This window comes from Pseudopodoces humilis, chromosome 23 (genome assembly GCF_049639895.1).
Source record: "Pseudopodoces humilis isolate 2021_Gansu_Grassland_sample_001 chromosome 23, ASM4963989v1, whole genome shotgun sequence".
In the NCBI taxonomy this organism is placed as follows: domain Eukaryota; kingdom Metazoa; phylum Chordata; class Aves; order Passeriformes; family Paridae; genus Pseudopodoces; species Pseudopodoces humilis.
Window position 1 is genome coordinate 264950 of NC_142222.1, and position 22804 is coordinate 287753.

Genomic DNA, 22804 nt, shown 5'->3' on the forward strand with positions numbered 1-22804 from the left:
CGACCCTAGGTCACACTTATCAGCCTGAGAGAAAGAGGAGGACACGGACAATCAGGCTAAACAATGAGAGGATACCCAGCCTGAGATGCCCATCGGCTCCACACCGCACCTGGACACTCCACCCTGCAAGCCCCAACTGAAGATGCAATCAGGCCAAACAATGAGAGGAGCCCAGCCGAGATATCCATCAACTCCGCACCGGACCTGGACACTTCACCCTGAGAGTCCAACCGAGGATACAATCGGGAAGCACTCAGAACCTTTCACATGCAAAAGGACTCTGCCCAGTCGTCTATTGATTCAGTTCCACGGTTCCAGGAAATTCATTCAACCAGCCATCTAAACTCTTCGTTGAATAGTAACTGCTCGGAGTTTTAGCCTCAGGACACAAAATCCCTATAAAAACCCCAGACAGTCTACCCTCCTTTGTGGATTTGGGTAAATCTGTACCTCTGGGTATAGACCCCTGTCCACCCAGCGCTGCGCTGATTTATTTTATTGTGGTTTTTTCTCTTGTTGTTTGTGATTGAAATTGTTTTATAATAAATCGCTTTTTATATTAACCCTAATTTGCCATTGCATTTATAACACCTTGTGAGCCTTACTGCCAGGGAAGGCACTGAATATTGGGACAGGCATATGACAGCCCCACAACAAGCCCCATACCAGGCAGGTGGCACAGAGATGAGCCACGTGTGCGGTGTAAACAGGGAGAGACTTGGGTTGCAGCGTACTCCATGTCCTGTATTGTTTTTAAAACACCAATGATACACAGGCAGAGGAAGTTCAGCTCCCTTTATATAAACTTGTTTTATTAAAATTAGTATTTTCACTCAAATTTTTAAGAAATCCTTTATTTCACATGAACAGAAGCATCTCGCAGCAGGGCAGTCTCTTGGGCCCCAGGGTTTAACCACCTCCAGACTGCCCAGTGGCCTGGGATCATGGGGCCAGCTGCCCTGCCAGCCCCATGTGCCCCTGTTCTCTCCCCACTGCACCCTGCAGGGTCAAACAAACCTCAGGTGACTGCAGGAGTTAAAAATCAAACCTGCATGTCTGCTGAAGGGAACTCCAGAGGGCAGCTCTTAGTAGCTGTGATTTTTCAGGCTGGACTGCCTCGGAGGTCCTCCAGGGATTCAGGGAGGAGGTAGGAGGTGCAATCCTACCCCTGCTGGGGCTGGGAGGGCCGGAGTTCACCCTTTTTGCTCCTGTTCCCCAGGTGTTCCCCGCTGACATCAGCCCGGCCTCTCTGTGGCCATTTCTAGAACCAAGAGCACTGACCATGGTGACATTTAGCCCTGGTGTCCCCCCAGACCCATCGTGACTCTCCAGGTGAAGAGATGGAGATGCAGAAACCGGTGCCGAACCCCTAGCAAAGGTGGCACTCCCTTCTCTGCCACCCCTCTGGAGTCTCCTCCATGCCCCTGGAGCCAGGTTTGGGGCTGTTTGGGGATTGACAAAACCCAGGCATTCCTAACTGCTGCACTGCTCAGCAGCTTCCACAAGTATCTTTGCCATAACTGCTAAAGAGGTCTTTATTTTATTTTTTTTCCACTTTTCTTCTTGTTTGTTTGTGGATTTTTTGTTTGGGTTTTTTCTGCTTTTTTAAGGAAAAAAAAATATTTTTAACCACAGCAGCATGATACCAGCATATCATCTTGGCACATACTCCCTGGGCAGCCCTGAGAAGTTTCTTCCCCTTAGGGCTTCATCCACTGTCAGGATATATCTGTTGATAAGATCTTTCATTTCCTGGGTGAATGGCTCAAAATTCTTTTGTTTAGCACCGGACCGCTTAAAATTCCCATCCCTGTTGTTCTCCACACAGAGCAGCCGGTCCTCTGTCACTGTCACATTCAGAAACTCCACCATCTCCTTCAGCTTGGGGATGAGGCTCTGCTTCAGATCCTCATAATGGACAACGAGCAGACGCTTCCCGTACTTCAGCCACTCTAGGACATGGGAGGCCCACCAGGAGGCATAGCTGTTCACAAAATCTGGCCACTCTGGATCACCAAGAAACCAGGAAAATGAGACACTGTTAGCCATGCTGTACAACAGCAATTTTCCTTTGTCTTTGACATTAATGATACCTTGATCTCTATTTGCTATCTTTGATAATTTAATTACCTGAAGTCAAGACAGTCCTAGTGAAAGCTTTTGGGCTGGACAAAGAGCATTTGTGGCTGGAATGTAACAATTTGCAGTTAGTTGTATAGGAAAGCCACTCCCAGCAGACTTTTTCTTTTTTCTGGGGGCTATTTTGTCAGTTTTTGATGAAAAGGTCTTGAGTTGTGTCTGATGAAAGGTGATGCATCAGCATGGGAAAGAAATGTGCTGTGACACAGGACACTTCCCCCCAGCCCTCTGCCAAGCCACAGCTGTAATGCCTAAAATATGTACAAGGAGAAATGTAAGCCAAACAGCTTTTCTGCTGCAGTCTGAATGCAGCAGTGTATCCAGTGGGGAAATTGCAATCACCAGCCAGCTTGCCAGTCAAACAGATGAAGTGTGGCAGGCAGGTTCTGAAGTCTTTTCATGTGTTCAAGGGACACTGAATTTCAGGTCCATTTATTGCTATTATCCTTATTTTTCTGGAGTGCAGTAACACCTGTGCAGTGCTGTAAAATATCCTTCATGAAATGTCATGCTCCATTGGATACTCCAAATCTTAAACTAGATTTCTCATAGTTATTACATGCTGCAGGGGCAAATTTTCTTCACCTCAGCCTGGCAAACGGGCTGTGCACAGGAGCGTTGCACGTGGACCTGTTTTCTATGCCCAACAGTGCAGTGGCAGTGATGCTCCCGTGTGCCTGTGGCAGTGGTGCTGCATTCCCCTCCCCTCTAGGGGTGGACATACAGCAAGACCACAGCCACTGCCACCATGCAGGTGTCAGAGGTTTTTGGACTGATCTCAGCTGCAGCAGGACTCAAGTCCCACTGTATTTGTTTGCAGTGCTCACTCAGGTCCTAGCATGTCCCCCCTTCCCAGCACTCCGAGGAGATGGGTTTCAAACCAGCCTGTGTTGGGGAAATGCTCACCTTTGCTCTTCCAGTTGCGGTCAGTGGCATAGCCCAGATGCCCAGCATATTTTCTGTTGAACTCTGCCATCAGTGATTTGTATGGGTTCCTTATCAACAGGATCGCTGAGTCGAACATTTCAATCTCTGTCTTGCCACTTTCGTGTGTTTTCACACAGATGGTCCTTCTACTTCTCCAGTGGTCTTTTTCTCCTTTAAAACCTGTTTTACAAGACACCATTATTGGCTTTTTTGCCTGATTATGTATCTGTACCTTTTCCCACTAAATCATTCCCTACAGTGGTGTAAAGTAGGTGTGACAGTACCAGTCAGCTAAACCATGGTGGAGCCCCAACCACCAGGCTGGGTATGTGCTGGCGGCCAGGTTATCCCTCTGCTGTTATCCTTATCTGCTGGGGGAGGCATCCTCAGCCCTGCACTGCAATGAGGCAGCTTTTCACAGGGCCAGTGCATGGTGCTTGCTGAGCCTCTGCCACCTCAGGATACTGTTCTCCTAGAGCAATTAGTAACGTTTGAAAATTTAACCTACGTGTTTACTGAAAGGTCTTACCCACAGCATTTAGGTAACTGGTCTTTTGGACCAGCCTGTCAGGTGGGAGCTGCACATGTGTGTGTGCACAGGGCACTAGTGCAGGCAAGTGTGCACATTTGCAGATGGAGAGGCTGGCTGTTTGTGAGGGCAGCTGCTCTGTCACAGCAACGTGCTGCGGGAGCTGTCCCTGCTGCCATCTGCACTGCGGGAAGCTGCTTGGTCCAGGCGTGTTTAAATTGTACCAAACATGCTGACAGTGACAGCCATTGCTGGCTCAAGCAGAAGGATGACAGAGCATTAAGTAAAGCTCTGTGCTTTGGAAGGGCTGCCTGTGTCCCATCTCTTGGGCCCCAGTACCTTTGTTGTAGAGGGCTCCATCAAAGTAATAACTTCCTGTGTAGTATCCTGTGGCATGCTCTATCAGATGGCGTGCCCACGTATTCCCAGCCCCAGGAAAGCTTGACAAAGCAACAAATACTTTGGATTTTGTGGTTAAGAATTTCCTGTCCGTGCAGCGGGTGTCTGTGAGTGGAGAAGATAATTCATTGTTACCATTGTGGCTTTTTAGTCATTCCAATGACAGCTCTTGATTACAGAGTTTATTGCTTCTTCCTTCTCTCTTTTAGAAATATAGGGTATCAATCTGGTCTGGTTGTGAGTCAGCTACTTCCTAAAATTAATTCAGCTGTATGAGGTCAAAGAGATTATCCTCAAAGAGGTTTCTGCTGGTTTTGTGTAAGGCAATGCTTTTTTGATAAAGCTGCAACAAACCATTGTACTTGCCAGCAAGTTGTCTTAAAAGGTGTTGGGTAATGAGAGAATGGAAAGATGCATCTTCACGAGCATGATTGCAAGGGGGGAATTTAGAGAAAACCTGTTTCCTAAATTCCTGCCTGTATGGTGATACCCACTTCTGTGGCTCAGACTGCTGTAAATGAGATCACTTTTACCCACTGCAGACGGGGCACAGCGGCTGTTCACAGCAGCAGTGGCCCTGGCCAAGCGAGGCTGGAGCTTGTACCTTGCACAGGTGTCTGATAGACCAGGCAGTACTCTCCTCCAGCAGCGCTGCTGGCGTTGCGGGTCCCACTGCAGCGCGGTCTGTCCGTGCCCTCGTGCAGCGAGAACTGCCTGGTGGGGTACCCACAGTAGCATTCCTGCCCTCGGATCACTGCCAGCGGGAACTCCTGCAAAAGAGGGGAAACGGATCGCTGTGTGAATGCCATGGCATCAACAGCCTGCAGGGAATGCTGCTGCCATGCAAAGAAACTAAATCTTAATGAGGCCACTGTCAAGATCAAAGCAGTGTCATTCTAAAGTTCCTGCTACTTTTCTGTTACTTCTTTATACTTGTGTTACCTTGCTTCTAGTAGAAACCTACTAAGGTGTGCAATCATGAGGAAGGTGTAGTTAGTGTTGTTTGCAAGGAATAAATTCCTAAGGAAAATTCTTGTCTGTAAGAAGTCTTTTTTAATGGATTTGATGCAGAGTAATTCAGGTTTTGGTGTACCAATCTTACCCAGGAAGGGTAACAGGCTGCAAAGATGTATAGTGAAAGGGCAGTGAACCCCCAGCTGCTGGGCTAATAGTGGTAAGAATTAAAACAAGTTTGAGGGAAATGTGCTAAATATTTGCCAAAAAAATTAGCGGTTGTTTACTGGCCCTAAAATTCAGGTTTTCTACTGTTTACCAAAAAGATTTGGGTTGCCTTAGAGTCCTCCGTGGGCTCTCTTGGTGGCACAGGGCTGTGTGGGTAGGCAGAAGGCTGAAGGAAGCTCAGGGAGTATTTGAGTGCAGAACCTTCCAGTCCATTTATTCCATACCAACACTTTTTGTCTTTTAAAAGTCTTTTGGAGTCTGGGAGCATGTGACAGGACTGCTGAGCAGCTTATCTCTTGCTCTTTCCCTTGCACTCATCCTCTGATAAGGAGTTGAATGCAACATGTGTGCTGTGTGTGCCCAACAGCCTACATTTACTTAGCGAATGAGATAGGACATTGTCAAAAAACTATTTACAGATTTGATCCAAGGTCAAAACAGTTCTGGGTTTGCCTGCAAACAGAAATTTTTCCTTTACAATGAGGCCGTGTTTCTCAGTTTGAGAAATTAGCAAGTGTCCCTGCCCTCAAACACAGCCTAGAATAAAAGTGTTCCTTGTACCTCATGCCAAGTGGCTCCTGAAAGTGATGAACTTTTCTGGACGGCTGGAGGTTCTGTGAGGCAACAAGATAACTTCTCTGTACTCCTGCATCTTTAGAAGGTCATCAGTGCAGGGTGCCAGTGGTGCAGTGTCTGTCCCCAGGGCAGGCTGGGTGGACAGGCTGACCCTCACCTGCACAACCTTCCCACAGTTTGGGCAGCACATGAGTGAGGAAGGAGAGAAACCTGGAGTGGGCTTTGCATGGGAAAATCTCAAAATTTTCCTAATATCCAAGCTAAACCTCCCCTGTGTAACTTGAAGCCATTTGCTTATTCTGTGGGAGAGAAGATTGCACTGGGGCCATGGGTCCTGGTCAAAACACTGTAATCAAACAGCTTTTAATTGTTTTAATCAATTTTGTGATGCTGCAAAAAGCAATTGAACATTGAGTTTAGTGCGTGAGGCTGAATGTGGTTGTGGGCAAAACCTGACCATACAGTGAACCCTGTGTAGAAAGCACCAGCCCCATTAGAGTGGGGAGGACAGGGAGGGAACCAACAACCACAAAAGCAGAGGGTGCCCTGCCCGTGCCCTGTGCTTGGCTTCCTGAGTGATGCCACCTCCCTTGGAGGGCACTAGAGCCACGTTTTGGATGCTGCCAGGCCACATCCACCCTCTGGCAGCATGTATCACCATGAGCTGCAGCCACCTCCCCTGGGGTCAGATGTGGCTCAGGGCTTGATTGGAAACGGAAACGGTATTGATTTCGTCCTGGTCGATACTCATCACTTAGAGCAGCTTGCCTGTGTCTCATGTCTAGTGGCACCACTCTGATGACTTTCCCTCCCGCCATTTCCACTCCAGCAGTTGGACCAGATGCATCACTGGGTATTTACCCTGTTGAGTTTTTTCCTTTAGAAACTCATTTACAAATTCAAGCTCTAAGGCACTAATCTCTGCCCTTCCCTCAGCAGGTTAGAATTTAAAATAACAATAAAAGAAAGGATGTGAAATGAGAACTGTTCTTACTTTCTTGGAGCAAAATTCAGAGCACGTCTCCACCGTCAAATTGGGCTGTATCAAAGAGGCGGGAAAGGTGTCTGTTAAATTTTCTGGAGCTCTAAAACATCCTCGATAGATAACATTCCTCCCTGCAGGGTTATGAAATAAGTTTATCTTAGAAAACGATGTCCATAGTATCCTGCCTCTTTCACAAAGAATAATATTAGGTTCAGAAGCCAAAAATAATAAAATAAATTTTGTATTACAAAGACTGCAGAAATAACAGAAACTACAATATACACTAGAAAAACGTGTTTCAAATGGTGTGGTATTGAAAGGAGCACATGCCTTTATCTTTGTACAAACCACGGGAAACAGCGCTGCAGCACCGAGTTTGAGTTAAATTTCACCAGCGAAGGGCATTGCTATTGTTTGCGGGTCCCAGTTTCCTCTGAAGACCTACTTTCCCCTCAATGAGTTAAAAGTCCCATATAAAAATCTACAAAGCTCCTGCATCAGAAAAGGAAAGGAATGTAAATGACTCCTGAAAACCCCCTCATCGAACCCACCTTCCTCTTCAGCTGCCCCTCTGCTCCCATGCCTTTTCAGGCCAAGGGAGTTTGCTGCAGCCTTTCAGACTCTAAACCGGTCTTTTGTCAGCTGCTCAGGGAGATCAACTTTCATTGTGTCTTCAGCACCAGCCTCGGATTTCACCTGCTTCTGCAGAAACACCACAGAGCTTGGCACTAGTGAACCGTATTGTCAGAATTGATATGGGAAGTGAGTTGAATGACAGGAGAGACGTGGTGCAGTTAAGAAAAAAAAAGAATTAGTTCTGCATGAATTTATTGGCAGAAAAGCCCTGACTCTCTAGCAAAAGCCTAGAGCAATCTAAGGAGAAGCTGCTTACAGTTTGTTCTTATAACTATTCAAACCATTTACTAGAAGCAGAGCTGGATCTCTGGGATGACTCAGGTGATGTGAAAATAAAATAAAATAACTCCACCCCAAGCTGAAAGGAACAGGAGTCTATCTAGGACCAGCTCCCTTGAGCATGGCCCCAATGAATAAAGTTTGTACTTCTCAGAATGTTCTTGAAAGGTCTTCTACTAAATCTCACACTGATATTTAATTCCTGGAACAAAACGTTTACAAACATGTTTAGAGTTTTCTCAGTGTCAGGAAGAAAGCTTGACCTGCCTGCACCAGCATTGGGAGGGAGCAGGATGCTCCATGGAGGACCCATGGATTGCACTGGACACAACTGGCTCTGTGTGCTCTGCCCACTCTCTTTCGGGGGAAAACTGAGGCACGCAGGACTCTGCCACAGCCACCCCTGGCCACCACAGCTGCACCCTCCGGGCCTCCTTCCCGTGACACGGGGGCTTGAGTCGGGGTGTTCAGGGAGAGAGATGGGAGACAACAAACCCTGTCTGGGAGGGTTTAAGTGGAGATGCCACTGAATCTGCTCTGTGTAAAAGACTTACATGAGGTCTGTGCTCTATGGTACACAGCATAAATCATGCGGGCCTTTACAGTCTCCGTCACTTTCTAACGTACTTGTTCATTGTGATTAATACTTCTGCTGGCCCTGCAACTGCCTTGTGTCAGGGGGATTCTTTAAACAGACAACAATCAGGTATTACTAAGGGCAAGAAAATCACATGTCTAGCTTCAGGTTAGGCTAATTTGAGGAGTAATTCATTAATACTTAAAAAAAATAAATAAATGCTGTCTTTTCCTGAGGAATAGGTTTATATACTTAACACTGGAGGTTGAAAGAGTGATGTATGTCCTGGGAAACCTGCCAACATGCCTGTCAGCCTGACAGTGGCAATTCAGGTCTATATACCTTTGATATATAATTTATATGTAGCTGGTTGGATTATTGTACAAACCTTGACTTGTATTTAAGAAGAAATGAAATACCACCAATACTGGCACAACCTAAGGTCTTGGTGTTTCTTCTCCGCAAAGAACATCCATAACGTTTTCTGAGCTTGCCAATTGCAAAGAGTGATATGCTGTTTAGCTCTGTTACGTGCTTTGTGTTTGCCTAAAGTTTTATCCATTGAGTCCCCCATGGCAGCTAACTGAATGATGGGTATAATGTGTTGCCATCTAAAGATGGAACAAAATTCCCAGCTGCTGCTGGAACAGAAGTCCATGGAAAAGCAAACTCTGGTCTCTTTTCTCTCAGGAAAGGGATTGATGTGGCTCTTTCTGTCCTCCACTTATTCCTCACAGTCACAGATCACTTACTTTGTTTAGGATCATCTGAGTGTAGGGTGGCCTTGATCTGAGTGATTTTCTGCCCTCCTGTTACAGGGCATCTCTTACAAGGCTATTTCTTAGACACACATGGGTTTGTAGCCCATCAATAGATACCAAAGGGAGTGGTTTTTTCAGCTGAAATTGTGCTTCTGTTGAAGTCATTCTGCTCTGTGCTGAGTTTCCTCCCTGGTGACAGGAACCTCCTCTGTGGCAGCCCTAGGCAGCATGCCAGGCACATGTCCTGCTCTGGGCTGGTGGAGCAGCACTGCTATTCTGGGGACAAGCCAGGGACCAGACCAGTAGCAAATGGACATTGTGCCCTTCAGGCACCTTTGTCCTTTGCTGTATCAAACTCTGGTGACAAACGGAGCCAGACAAGAAGCAGGGACAGCCCCTGTGCTCAGCCTGGCTGTGACATCGCTCCTTCGCGGCCTCCCTGTCCGGTCACACTCACTCCGCCTGGCTCCTGGCCGCAGCTGCTCCACGCTGTAGACCGAGAGCCGGTTCACCCCTCCACACGCGGAGCCCTTCTCGCCCTTGCACTCGCTGTTGCACTCCTCGGGCTTGCTGGCAGCAGCTGGCAGCATGTTCCCACAGTAGCACTCTGCTCCGTATGCCAGCCCCGCGTAGCTGTAAGCCCTGCAAGGAGAAATACCAGCCCCTGTCACTGAGGGGCCCATCTGCTCCCCAGTTTGTACCTGAGGAAGGCAGGAACCTGTCCCCATGTCCCTGCATACAGCTCCTGCTGCTTTGCTCTGGAGCTGACTCCGTCCTGGAGACAGTGTGGCCTCGGCAGCAGGGGCAGCCCCTCAGCAAGATACAGGCTAGACACCAATACCCATCAAAAGATGGATATCTTACGAAGACTATTTAACCAAAAAGTAATTTTTGTCCAGGACAATAGAGAATATAATGTAAGTAGCCATGGTGCCATAGAGAATAGGCAGCAGTGCAGCAGTCTGCTTCAAGCAGAGAAGCAGAGCTATGCTGTGCCTGAAGGTATGAGATAATCACTGTTTTCATAGATGCTGTATGTTTAACATAGGAATGCTTTTCCCATCTCAAATTCAGTTCCACTTATTGTCAAAAAAGAGAGAAAACTTGTAGTGAAAAAATACCACTCACCTCTCAGCACAAGCTTCCTGACAGTGAGCTACTGTCATTTTTCTTAAGTCATAAAAAACAGCTCCCTTCAGCGTCCTCTCCCTCGAATCGTGAGTGAAGCAGCCCATGTAGGTGCCTGTGTGCATGCAAGACCAGGGTTAGGCAATGCATATGGGATGGAAGGGAAAACCCCATCCCAGGCTTATCCAATGCTTCATGCTGAGAGCAGGGCTGCGTTTGGCCAAGTCCAACCTGTCTGGGGTCCCACACCCTCTGCAGAACTCTCCATTGCTACTGAACCTTGGTAAGGGGTCAGTGCCACAGTGCCACTGTCCCATGGAAACGGGCAAAAAGGAAACAAGACTTTCCCTTCCCCAGGTTTCTTTCAGGAGACCTGACATTGCTTAGCCAGGCTCTGTGACCCACACAGGACTGCAGCACCTGCATGCAGCTGCTGTGTGCTCAGGTCCCTCCTTTGGGTGACAGAACATGGCACTTCTCTAAAGTACAGCAGAATGTAGCCTTCAAAATGCTAAAAACTTCCAGAAATCTTGTTGGATTTCTCCCAAGTGTTCTTTAAAATCTCTAGCTGATAATGAGATGGTGCAAGAGAAATATTAAGAAAATCAATTTTCTTTGGATATAGAGAGTTACATTAAAGCTGTAATGGAAAGATAAATTCACTTTAAACTAGGCAGCACAATGCAGCTATCGCACTGAGCTATCTCCTCTCTGGTGCAAAGGAATCTCTTCAAATATGTCTTGCTTTACTTAGCATAGGAAAGATAAATATTTCTTTTAGACTGCATTCAGTGCTCAGGCTAATTTTTGTTGTCATGAACAAAATACTGTAAAAATCCAGCCCATTATTTAATATACAATTGGAACAATGATGTGGAGTCCTACTATTATACAGCAATTATGTGTCTATAAATACATTTTATCATCAACATATGAAGGAAAAAAAGAAATTTGATTTTAGAAATAGCAACATTGAGATGATAACACAGGGAAACTAAATAATGTAAGCTGTGGATAGGAAAAGAATATATGGTGAAAAATGAAACTAAAAAACCTTATATTAACTAATACACAAGAAAAAGGAAGTTTGAGTTACTCCATCAGAGATTTTTGAGCCAGGAATAATAAATCAAACATTTAAATATTACAAACACAACAGTAGATTCAAAGACCTGCACAAGATAATTTGCCAACATGTAATTAGAAAATTCACTAGCTGTGAATGCACACCATTAATGATGTAGGAGTCAGGCACCTACAACAAATATGCTCCACATTTTATGGGAGACTTTTGATTTGGGTACTTCAATTCTGTAGCAGCAGAAAACTGAGGATGTGGGGCCAAAGAGCCTGAGTAGGGGTCCTGGGCAGGCCAGCCACTGTCTGCCCTCCTCCCTGTGTCCCTCGCAAGCCACCGCCAGCCTGGCAGCAATTTCTCATTCACATCCTCCTATGAATGAGTCACGGAGATTTCACGGTCTCACAGTGGCATGTCATATCATGTCAGCCATACAGTCCTTGTCACCTCTGCATCCTGTTCAATGGCAGAACCAGGCCAGGGTAACTGGAAATTCCATCCACTGGGAGCAATCAGAATAGAAAACATTCACTGTTGTATTAACAGTATTGGCCAGTGTCTCTGTCAGGAAAAGTGTGGTCCCTACCCTGAGCCACTTGCAGTGTCAGCAGGTGAGATAGCCTGGCCTGCAGAAAAAAAGGACTTGGATTTTCTCACCGAGGACCACGTGCTCCTGGGTGGAGACAGAGTGAGGCAAAGTGAGCTGGGAGGCTCACAGGCTGGGGCCATGCCATTGCGTGTGGCTTGGGTTAAAGGTCTGCCTGAGGAAGCCTTTGAAGGGCTGGCTAGCAGCCCCTGGGCAAGGAGGGGCAGAGCTGTACTGCCTCGGAGCCATGGCCTTATTAGAATGGCACCCATGAGGTGTGCACGAGCCCAGTCTCTATGGTCAGGCAATGCTGCTCTACTAAGCAGGAACCACAGGGCATCACTGAAACTTTATTAAGCATTATAAGCACAGAGGAGTTCATTAGGTCTTAAAAGGGATCCATAATGAAATAACAAGCCTCTAAGTTTACTAGAAGTGAATTGGAGAAGATAACATACTCTGCATAGGTAGTTAAGTTTTAATTAATTACCTTCAAAGGCATTCCAATGCTTGTTAACAATATTGTTATTAATAATGTGCTGTCATGTTCAATCAGATATTCAAATGATGCATATTTGAATCTACAGTTCAAGATGGTGAGATGTACAAATAAATAGTCCTTCTGGCCCCTCTCATCAGCAGTTAGAACCTCAGCAATGCCCTGGCTGAGCAGCTCTTAGTCTGTCCTCTGCCAGCAAAACCCGCAACATCCATGGAGCAGCTTGGAGCTTCAGGTAACTCCAGAGGTTCAGTTTGCCTGACTCACACTGTATGACTCATCTCCTACCACTATCGCCTTCTCATTCCCATTTCTGACAATTCCCTCAGAAAGCAGCATGATGTGGAACCCATTTTGTGGGATTTTGTGCCCTTTTGTTTGGGAAAATTTATTCAAACAAAAAGCAGTTCTGAAATGTGGTGTCTAGTCATCCAGATCCCATTCCTGTTTTATTATCAGTGAAACACCTCCAAGAACAACTAGTTCTTCTAAAAGGCAAACCATCAGAGATTGCAAACTCACAATTTGCTGCTGCAGTGAGGGTACAGCAGCCACCCAGCATAGATCCTTTGTACTTTGGCCTATGCATATGCCTAAGAACTGTTCTGAAAGTGGTGATGAGCAAGGAGGAAGGCAGACAGCAGGGGCATGTGATGCTCACCTGTGTCTGCTTGGGATCAGCAAAGCATGGTCTATGTGTGTGCCAGGAAACGGGTAGGGTCCATCCCTTACCTTTGTGTTCAGCAGTGTGCTTCATTGCTTTAAATCCTGCTGTCTGCAGGGGCTCCTGCTCGCTGGTGAGCCTGTGAAACCATCTTCTCCTCAGCTGCCTGAGCTCTGAGTTACGAGACAAGAGCCAGTGCGGGCTGTGCTGCTGGTCCAGAGCTGGCTCCTGCAGCGCATCCATGCCCACCAGCAGTCTGAGGCCAGGGCGGGGGCTCTGCAGGGTCCTGGGCTCTATGATCCCAACCCTGCTCATCTCCTCCAGCACCGGCAGGGCCTGGTTAGTGGGGGTCCCACGCGAACCTTGCTGGATAACCAAGCGTGTCCGCTGCAGTAGCAAGAGGCTGCCAGCCATCAGGTAAGCTGCTGTGAGGAAGAAGAGCAGAAACTGGGTCCGGCGGAGAAACTTCTGTAGCCTGAAGAAAGCTTTGGCCATGCCCTTACTGAAACTGGCCCTTCACACTTCCCAGTGGGCCCCCAAATGTCCGTCTGGCCAGACACTCATTCCTCCCATAAGTTCAGGCCATCACTTTGGTGCCTTCTCCTGATGAAAAGCTTCTTCCCAGCCAGCTGCAGCATGGAAGAAGCCTGGTGTGGCACTGCTGCCAGCCTCAGGCGCCTAGCTGGCCCAGGGGCTCCGTGGGCTCCTGGGGTGATGCCTTCATTGTGCCCTGCCGAGCTGCCAAGAGCTGATGCTGAAACCTGAAAGACCAAGGGGTGTAAGGCTGGTTCACGTCCAAATTGAAAACATCCACCATCAGGGTGACTTTCCCCCACCCACCCCTTTTGGCTTTATCTGAGCATTTCTCCATCTGTTGTTTATAATTATGCATGGTAAGAACTATAGTCCAATGAGATTGATTGATTGAGCTCAAGCGAGTTTCAGATCTTTGGACTTTTTTCATTTCTTACTTTTAGCTTGGAATGCCCAAGAAATACCTTAATGATGAGGTTATTTCTCTTGGGATATTTGGAAAATAAGTTCTTTATTTTAGTTTGTCAATAGCCAACATCTCCATCCTTTGTCACTGGATGAACAGGCATCCTTTTAGGGAGGTATTACCAAATTCCTTCCTTTCAGCTAAACAGTAGCTCAGCTACAAATGCAGATCAGAAGGAAACAGACGTGTGGATGTGTGGGAGGAAAAAAGAAATTGCATCAACTCACAATAGATAAGATAATAATTATTAATCTCTGTGCAGCACAAAGAAGTTGGGCTTTATGCTGGAAGGATATTTGGAGATTCTATGTGTGTTGCTTTAACAGAAACCAGAGATCCTGCTATATTTTTTTAGTGGATGCATATTGCCAGCTATTGATGTGGAGATGCATGTGAAGAAAAACTAGTGAATGTTTGAAAAAATTTCAGCTCAAGTTCAGCAGATCTCTCTTGACTGCTGCTGAGCTTTGCAACTTTAGTTGTGCTGATGTGTACCACGATGGGATTGTCTGGGCAAGAAAAGCTCCTTTGTGCTCTAGGGAACCTTTAACCTCCCATGGCAAATAAAAGCTGGCATGTCCCCATAAGTTCCTGTTTTCCCAGTCTATCCTTTCTCTGTGGAGCCAGACAAGTACTGAGAAAAGATGCAGTGTTTTCTAGAAAAGAAAATATTATGGCTTTTGCTTAGCTTGCATTTGGGGCACACTCCTGAAATCTGCAGTCCTGGCAATGAACATCTGCTCACTGTTTCTCGTTTCAGTAGCTGATCGAAAGTTTTGTGGATGTTCAGTTATGCTGCTTTATTAAATAAATGTTACCAATTAAGTCTCCACCCATTACCTTTTTCATTAGATTGTGCAAATTCTTTCTGTCTTAAATAGCAATCAAACCAAAGATCCAAAGATCCAAAACTTCTAGGAAAAAAATAAATTAAGGCTCAGCTGAATTTTTTGACAGTTGAGGCAAAATTCCTTTTGTGTGACCTTTTAGCCTCAATTCCTAAATGAGGCTGTCACAAGCCAGAAGTCTCTGTCTCTAATTTTACAATTCAGGTGATCTTGAAGACCTGATTTGGGTACTTTCGTTAATGGTATTTTCTTTTAAAGTACATGCATGCTGATTTTAATTGTAGAGGACTGAGTAATATCCAAAATAATATCCAAATAATAATATATCCAAATATAATAATATCCAGAAGTATTCAATGTACTGATTCTTTCTCCAAGGGCTGGTGAGCACAAACAGGTGCAAAGCACTGCCAGGCTGTAGCATCTTCAGTGAATTCCGACTGCTCTCTCCACAGTAGAAGTTACACACCTCCTTTGCTCCAAAGCCGAAGAAAATGCATTGATTTACACCAGCTAAAGAGCTGACCCTTAGAGTTAAATCATTGAAAATCTCTGATCACTGTTGTGAATGCTCAAGAATTGCAGTAAAAGGGTCAGAAGTACTGATACAAATGAATGGAAAATTAGCCATAATTAGATCCTTAGTGCAGGTTGTTACTGCACTAATTCATCTGAAGATATACTGTCTATGAGCATAGGTAGGATTTCATTCACTAGTTGTTCCTGCCATGCAGCTGCTGTACACTTGAGCTGTCCCCAGTGGAGAATGTGTGATCTGAAAGCAATCAGTGTGCAGGTATCAGCCACCTGAGATTTGGACTGGGGATGCCCATGCTCTGTGCGGTACCTCGAGGTGAGGCTGGGTCAGCAGGGCAGGTGCCCACACACCTTGGGGCTGGGCACTCCACACTACCTGAGGCAACCCTGTCCAGAGAAGCTGCTGAGAACCCTCAGTGGTGAGATGGCAATGGCTGCAGTCACACACAAGCTCAAAGGTTTAAGATTTCCTCTCCCGGCTAGCACCAAGATAAGGCTAGATAAATCTATCAGATTTGCAATCATTTCTGACCAGCTGTAATTCAGGATTTCATAGCTCTTTTGGTTTATTTACTAAGAGAGATGCTTCAAGGCCAAGTTCTCAGATGAGTCCCAGTTGCTGTGTTGAAGAGGCTGTGCTGGGGCAGCTGGAGCTTTCTGGCTTATCAAGCAGTGCCCACATCTTGGCTGGAGAAGGGTCATCAAGACCATGTAGCAAAGGTCAGGCATGTTATGCTTGAAATTTCATTACTGGCCCAATTTAGTCCCTTCTAATGCCACTTGTGTGCTTGGTCAGTGGATTTTGGTGGAGTTTCTCCATGCTTGCAGTGATGTAAAGTGGAACAGTTGGGGGCCGCATCATCACCAGGATGAGAGGATCTGGCACTTGCCTGGGCAGCATGTGGCAATGCCTCCTGGAGCCAAGGGAGACTAGTCTGGCCAATGCCTTCCCAAACAGCACCTGGACAGGGCATAATGTTCTGCCTCCACGAGAGCAGGATGGAAAACTTGCTGTGCATCAGCAGAACTGGAGAAAACACCCAAGGTATTGGACCTAATTTAACTGTGCAGCATCCAAACATCAAGAAATTATTGGTATTGCTCCTAGTGCTCTGCCACATATTTGTTGGTTTAGTAAGGAGAAGCTGCTTTGGAGTCTCAAAGAGGTAACTTTTCCCTTGCCCAGTGGTTGAAAAAGTTCAAATGGTACAAGGCAATTTTGCTGCATTCAACATGATGTGTCCGAATTACTTCCAGATGCACTGGCCCTTACAGCAGTTGCCATGACAGTATATTGTAGTAAAACCCAACCAAATAAATAAGCAGACTCTCTGCCCACGACCACTGCTACAAATGTTCAACTCAAAAATTAAGTGTTGCTTTTTAGTAGGGAAATAGCAAAGTGCTGCTGACATAAAAACTGTCATTTGATTTTTCCATAAACTGCATATTGCAATATCATCAAAGTATGCCTAAAAGAGTTGAAGTATATCACTTCTCATGATGATATTTAAAAGGAAAGACCAAGGAGGAAAGAACTAGTATCTAGTAACAGAAAACATGGCATTTGTCTTTTTCATGCATGTTTCTCCTAAAATGAATGAAGCAAAATGGAAGAAGACAAGTCTTCTATCCTTGTTTATTAGTTCTCACAGCCAAAGGGAGCTTAGGACCATATGAATTGGAAGTTGTTAGTAAAATCATGAAATTCTAATTGAAAGGACAATGACGGATAATTGATGGGCAGTGAGAACTGTTAAATGGCAGAGGAGACCGCTAGGTGAAGAGTGCGATGAAAGGGTTAACACTGCACTGAAAAAAGGGCAATAATAATCACTGGAAAGTATCAGCTTTGAGCATGGTGAGTGAAAGCACAGATCTACAGGGTGCTGGGACTTCAGCAGGGAAAGGATCCCCTGCCACCAAAAAAGTTGCTACAAGGAAAAGCAGGTCATTACCTTGCTTCCAAAATGAACTCGCAAAGTGTGACAGAGGATGTCACACTAGGCAGCTGCATTAATGTATTTGTAGAGAGAAAGAAAAGAAACATTATAAAGTTCTTGGCAATTCTACTCTCCTAGCTGAAGGAGCATTTACGAAATTTTTAAGGGAAGACTGAATATTTTCAGTGATGCCAGGAATGCTGGTAAAGGCTGAAGACACTGAAAACAGCCCCAGACTCACAGGTGAGGAGTTGCTTAACTGAGGATCGTCCCTTGATGTGTGCTCAGTGCAGAAGCTCAGGTCAGTGCTGCATTGACAGTTGCAGGTCATCAAGAGTCAGTCCTTGTCTAAAGACCAGCAGGATTTTACAAATTCAGAGTTGTTGGCAAGGAAGCAAGATGATGTTTCCTATTGTAAACTGAAGGGAATTTGACTCATGATTACTATTTTTAGAAAAATCCATCCCTAATCCATGTCTCTCTTTTCTTTTGTCAGCTTTCTTTGAGGACAAATGCAGTCAGGCTTCAGCTGAAAGATTCTGTCTTGCAGCCTTTTCCTTGGATACACAATGCCATTTTCTCGGGGTGTTTTGGAAAGTCAATACAAATATCATATTATGTGAATGCACATAGGAAGTAAAACTCTTAAGAAGCCACAGTTTTGATGTTGGGACCCTGTCAATTATATGCAGTTCCCTTTATTCCAATAGATAAAATCATTCTGAGAAATTTCAAGCTCTTCTTACAACTTAAAAAGTTTTCCTTCTAAAGGATATGTCTGTGCTGACCCCACACGTCTCCCTGTTAGGTCTGCCAACAACCTGGAAATTAGGTAGAAGCACCCAAATTTATCCACATGCTGTGGTGACAAGCATTGCAGCTTGTAAGGACTTTTCAGTGAGTTTACCATTGCTTGCTACGCATGGGCTTCCTACAAGATGTAATCAGATTGCAAAGTTATCTTTGATGGAGAGATTGTGTTAAAACCATTAAATAACACTGAACTGTGATAAATAAGAAAAAATATTTCTGTGGAGTCAGCAGAAAGATGGAGAGAAACTCTGTAGTCCATAAACTGGTCAAATCAAGTTGAAAGTAACACAGATTTAATATACATATAATACCCTGTTTATTCAGTACAGGAGGCATTTTACTGTGACAGATAATTCAGCTTTGGAAGGGAAAGGCAATGTCACAGAGCAGAGCTGCAGCCTGAGGCTGGAGAAGTCAGCACTAACTTGTGCAAATCCTGTCCCAGCAGCTCTTTCACCAGATATTCAACTTTTTAAAACCAATTTTTTAGCATAGATAGGTGTAAATCCAGACAATAATGTTGTTGGTGAGCCTGAGGTGAGGGTTGCAGAGGAGCCTGTGGGAGGCAGATGGTCCAGCAAGGCTTATTATGAGTGCTGACTTGGAAAGTGCTCAGGCACAGCTTGAGAAGAGATCATACCATGGTATTTCTCCATTAATCCCTCACTTTTTACCTAGCTCAAGTCATAATGCAGCAATCAGCAGGACTGATTCCATGCCAGGATGGAAGAGATGCATGCAGAAATACGCATACCCAAGGTGTACATGTGCATCTGCATCTATGTGTGTGCATTCTGTAAACAGAGGGATGTGTGCTCCCGAGGTAACATACAGTCTGCTGTCACCATTCTCTGATAAACTGAAACCTTTCAGCAAACTATTACTGAATCTCAAAGGCATTTTATTGACAATAAAACATTCATGCATGATGTACGTTCTTAGATATCAAGAGTTCAAGCACCCAGCAATGCTCTATCTGCAGTTTCCAAAAGTCCCTATGTGGTCTGTGGCTGAAGTTTTGTACAAGAATGTTGTAACAAATGTACCATGTATTTATGTTTGCCTTAGCCCACAGAAACTACAGATGAGATCTTTTCCTGTGTGCAAGGAAATCTATTAGAATTAAAATAACACTCTGTATTATAAAATAACTGTAACTAAATCACAGGTGTTTTAAAAGCATCTTTCATAAACCCTTCAATATCTGAATTCCTGCAAGTCACCTACTAAGTATTATAGTCTATTTGTTCAGCACAGTGATGCTGATGGGAGCACTGAGCTCCCATCAGAGCTCAGCACTGAGAAACTGATGGGAGAAGCTGAGCATTCCAGCCTGCCTCGCTAGGCTGTGACACAAACACATTTGCAGTATCCACTGCTGACTTTTCAAGTATAATGTTCCGTGGATGCTTGGGGAAGGGCATCTCGAGAGCAACCTGCAGACTTTGTAAATAATGCCGCTAAAGCCCCTTTACTTAGATGCTGTGGATTAATTCAGTAAAACAAACAGTCATTGAGACTGCAATGAATGCTGATACCTCCGCCTCTACAAAAAGTTGTCCGGTTACTGCTCGTGCCCAGGCCAGCCGGCACACGGCTTGCAGAGGCAGATAGCGAACGGTGTAAGAAAAAGAGGAAAAACCTCACCTTTCTTTTGTGGCTGAGGAACCCCTGCTGTAGCCAGGCAAAGTCCTGTACAATCCAGTGAAATATTACAAAAGGCCGTAATGCATATCTGAAAAGCTGATAAATCCTTCTCCCTCTGCCCTTCCCTACTAATCCTTCTGCTGCCTCCCGCTTCCAGCGCGCAGAGCCGAAATCCTGCGAGCACCGCTCGGTGCCGTGCCCGGGGCTGCGGCGCTCTGCTCCCTCCCGCTGCCCCCGAACAGCACAGCACCGAACAGCACAGCCCCGAACAGCACAGCCCCGAACAGCACAGCCCCGAACAGCACAGCACCGAACAGCACAACCCCGAACCGCACAGCTCCGAACCGCACAGCCCCGAACTGCCCAACCCCGAACAGCACAGCACCGATCAGCACAGCACCGAACAGCACAGCCCCGAACCGCACAGCCCCGAACAGCACAGCACCGAACAGCACAGCACCGAACAGCACAGCCCCGAACAGCACAGCACCGAACAGCACAGCCCCGAACAGCACAACCCCGAACAGCACAGCACCGAACAGCACAGCCCCGAACCGCACAGCCCCGAACCGCACAGCCCCGAACCGCACAGCCCAGAACAGCACAGCCCCGAACAGCCCACCCCCGCACAGCACAGCCCCGACCAGCACAGCCCCGAACAGCACAGCCCCGCTCACCGCTGCCGCCGGTCCCTCGAGGGCTCCCTGCGGCTCTCCGGGCTCCCTGCGGCTCTCCGGGCTCCCTGCGGCTCTCCGGGCTCCCTGCGGCTCTCCGGGCTCCCTGCGGCTCTCCGGGCTCCCTGCGGCTCTCCGGGCTCCCTGCGGCTCACCGGGCCGGGGCGCCGGGGTCCTGCGCCCTGCGGGAGCTGGCGGGAGGGAGCCGCTCCATGGCCTCCTGCTCCAACAGGCAGGATGGAAGCAGCCTCCGCGCTGCGCTGCCAGAATCCTCAAGCACAGCCAGTGCGCTCGTGTTTCATAACGCTCCCCTGCCCGAGGAAGTAGCCTCTCCTCTAAGGCTGCTTCACAGCAGAGCTCTGCAGCCTTCTGCAGCTGCCGAGGTTTCCAGACCTACCCATTCCCTCTGCTTGGGTGTTTGTCCAAACGCACGGATGGCTGCATCGGCAGAGAGCTGAGTGGCGGCAGCAGCAGCGAGAAGCCCTAATTCGATCAGCTGAACGGATGCTCCGTGTTTGTTTCTCGTGCCTCTTCCCACTAGGGGCACATCCCTTCAGATCTGCCCCTCTGGAGACCCGGATCCCTTCCCAACAGGTCGAGAGGGTACCGGGAAAGCAAGTCCCTGACGGCGCCCCGGCACCAGCTTGGAGACTTCAGGCAGAAAATTGTTATTCTGGGCACAGGTGGCTGGAAATAATTTATTTATAAATGTGAGAGCTAAAAGGCTGGTGTCCTCAGGACTGCCTGTGCTGCCGCCTTTCCTGCATGTTCCAGGTCTGTTCTGCTGCTGCTTCACATGGAGATTGAGCAATTTATAATTATTCTTAAAGCATCTGCATTCAAATGGGGGCTGGCTGCACCCCTGCCTAGGGTTTTGAAATACCCTATGGTCTACATGTAATTAATGAAACCTGTGGAGATCCATCTCATGGAGTCAAAACAGAATGTGGTTATGGAACCAACCTTTGGTTTCTCTGTGTGCCAGTGTGGATCAGAAACATCACACCCAACACCTGCCTGGCTGTGAGAAAACAGTACTCAGGGGATTTCTTGAATTGTGGGAGGAAAGAGGGAATTGGGATGCCACGTGGGGGCTGATCCCATTTCCTCTCTGTATGCTGTACAGTGCTTCATGCTCTAGCCAGTCCCATGGACTTGAGTGATGCAGGTGCGAGTATCTCTCCAAGCAGAGTGCCCCGTGAGTGGGGTCTGAACCCACAGTGGGATGCTGACACTACTTAAATGACACTTGGCTTTCCCATCTTCATGTGACATTGGAGAAGAGGAACCTGGTTGTTCAGCTCAACATGAACAACCAAAGTGCTTTTGCTCATAACAAATGTTCCCTGGGACCTGATGGACCAATAGGGCTGCAATCCTAGAGTGATTTGGTGAATTTTGATTAATGGAAAACCTTGAAGCTTAGCAGTGTAACATTCAAATGTTAAAATGCTGACAGGTGGAGGTCTATTCTTAACCCCAAGAAGCTGTGCATCTGTTAGATTGCAACCCATCCAACCTTCATGTGGGTGTACAGCATTAAGGCTGTAAAATTGTGAAATTAATTTAGTTTTACTGAAATTAAATTAATCAAATGTTAAATGTAATGACATTTTAAAATGTGCTTAGTTGGGGCCTAAATCAAGAGAATTCCAGGACTGTGCCCAGGTGAAGCAGTGGTAGAAAATTCAGTCAGCATTCTCAGTGAGAAAAACAATGCTGAAAATGTACCAAACTCCTGACATGCCCACAGCGTGTGTGTGGGCAGCAGAGGTGCATGGAGGTGTGTGTGGGCAGCAGAGGTGCATGGAGGTGTGTGTGGGCAGCAGAGGTGCATGGAGGTGTGTGTGGGCAGCAGAGGTGCATGGAGGTGTGTGTGGGCAGGTGCTCAGCACCTTTGCTGCCCGAGGGACGGCTGGAGGGGCCTGCAGCCACCTGGCATGCTCAGAGCTCCGGAGAGACCTGCTCGGTGTGAGGAGCATCCCAGGGACATGCTGTCACTTTGACTTATGAGCTGTTTGCACAGATTTGACATGAAAACAAGCACTGTTGTTTGGGGGTCTCACAGCTGCTCTGCCTCGATTTCTAAGCACAGGTGAAGCCCAGACAAACTGCCGGTGTTTGTGAAACGAGCCCTGCTGCACTGAGCCCTGTCTAATGCCAGTTTGTTTCCAGGACTTTGCATACAAAATACCACGTGGGGAACTGCAAGACCCGCTCCATCCCTGGGCAAGAGCCCTGCTGCCACAAAGTTCCCGGCTGAGGGGTTACGGGCTGCAAAGAGCAGTGTCAAGCCGCTACTCAAGACTCACACCAGCTCCATTTAGGGGAAGTTAGCAAGACAATAAAGGAAGGGTAGTGTTGTATCTAGGGGAGATGGCAGCAGTCCCCTCTCCT

General features: G+C 46.7%; 1 protein-coding gene across 2 annotated transcripts; it reads right to left on the reverse strand.

Moving 5' to 3' along the window:
- Positions 1–797: 797 nt before the first annotated feature.
- On the reverse strand, positions 798–21186 carry WSCD1 (WSC domain sialate O sulfotransferase 1). Of its 2 annotated transcripts, XM_088066347.1 has the most exons (10): positions 20411–21186; positions 19734–19778; positions 13014–13706; positions 10119–10233; positions 9448–9632; positions 6747–6868; positions 4599–4764; positions 3935–4099; positions 3046–3246; positions 798–2006 (listed from the first exon to the last, which is right to left on the reverse strand). In XM_088066347.1, the coding sequence occupies exons 3-10, from the start codon at positions 13438–13440 to the stop codon at positions 1654–1656; spliced, it is 1734 nt and encodes a 577-aa protein (XP_087922473.1). In that variant the 5' UTR covers positions 13441–13706; positions 19734–19778; positions 20411–21186; the 3' UTR covers positions 798–1653. The 2 variants fall into 2 exon arrangements, with proteins under 2 accessions (XP_087922473.1, XP_087922474.1); XM_088066348.1 differs by lacking the exon at positions 19734–19778.
- Positions 21187–22804: the final 1618 nt, after the last annotated feature.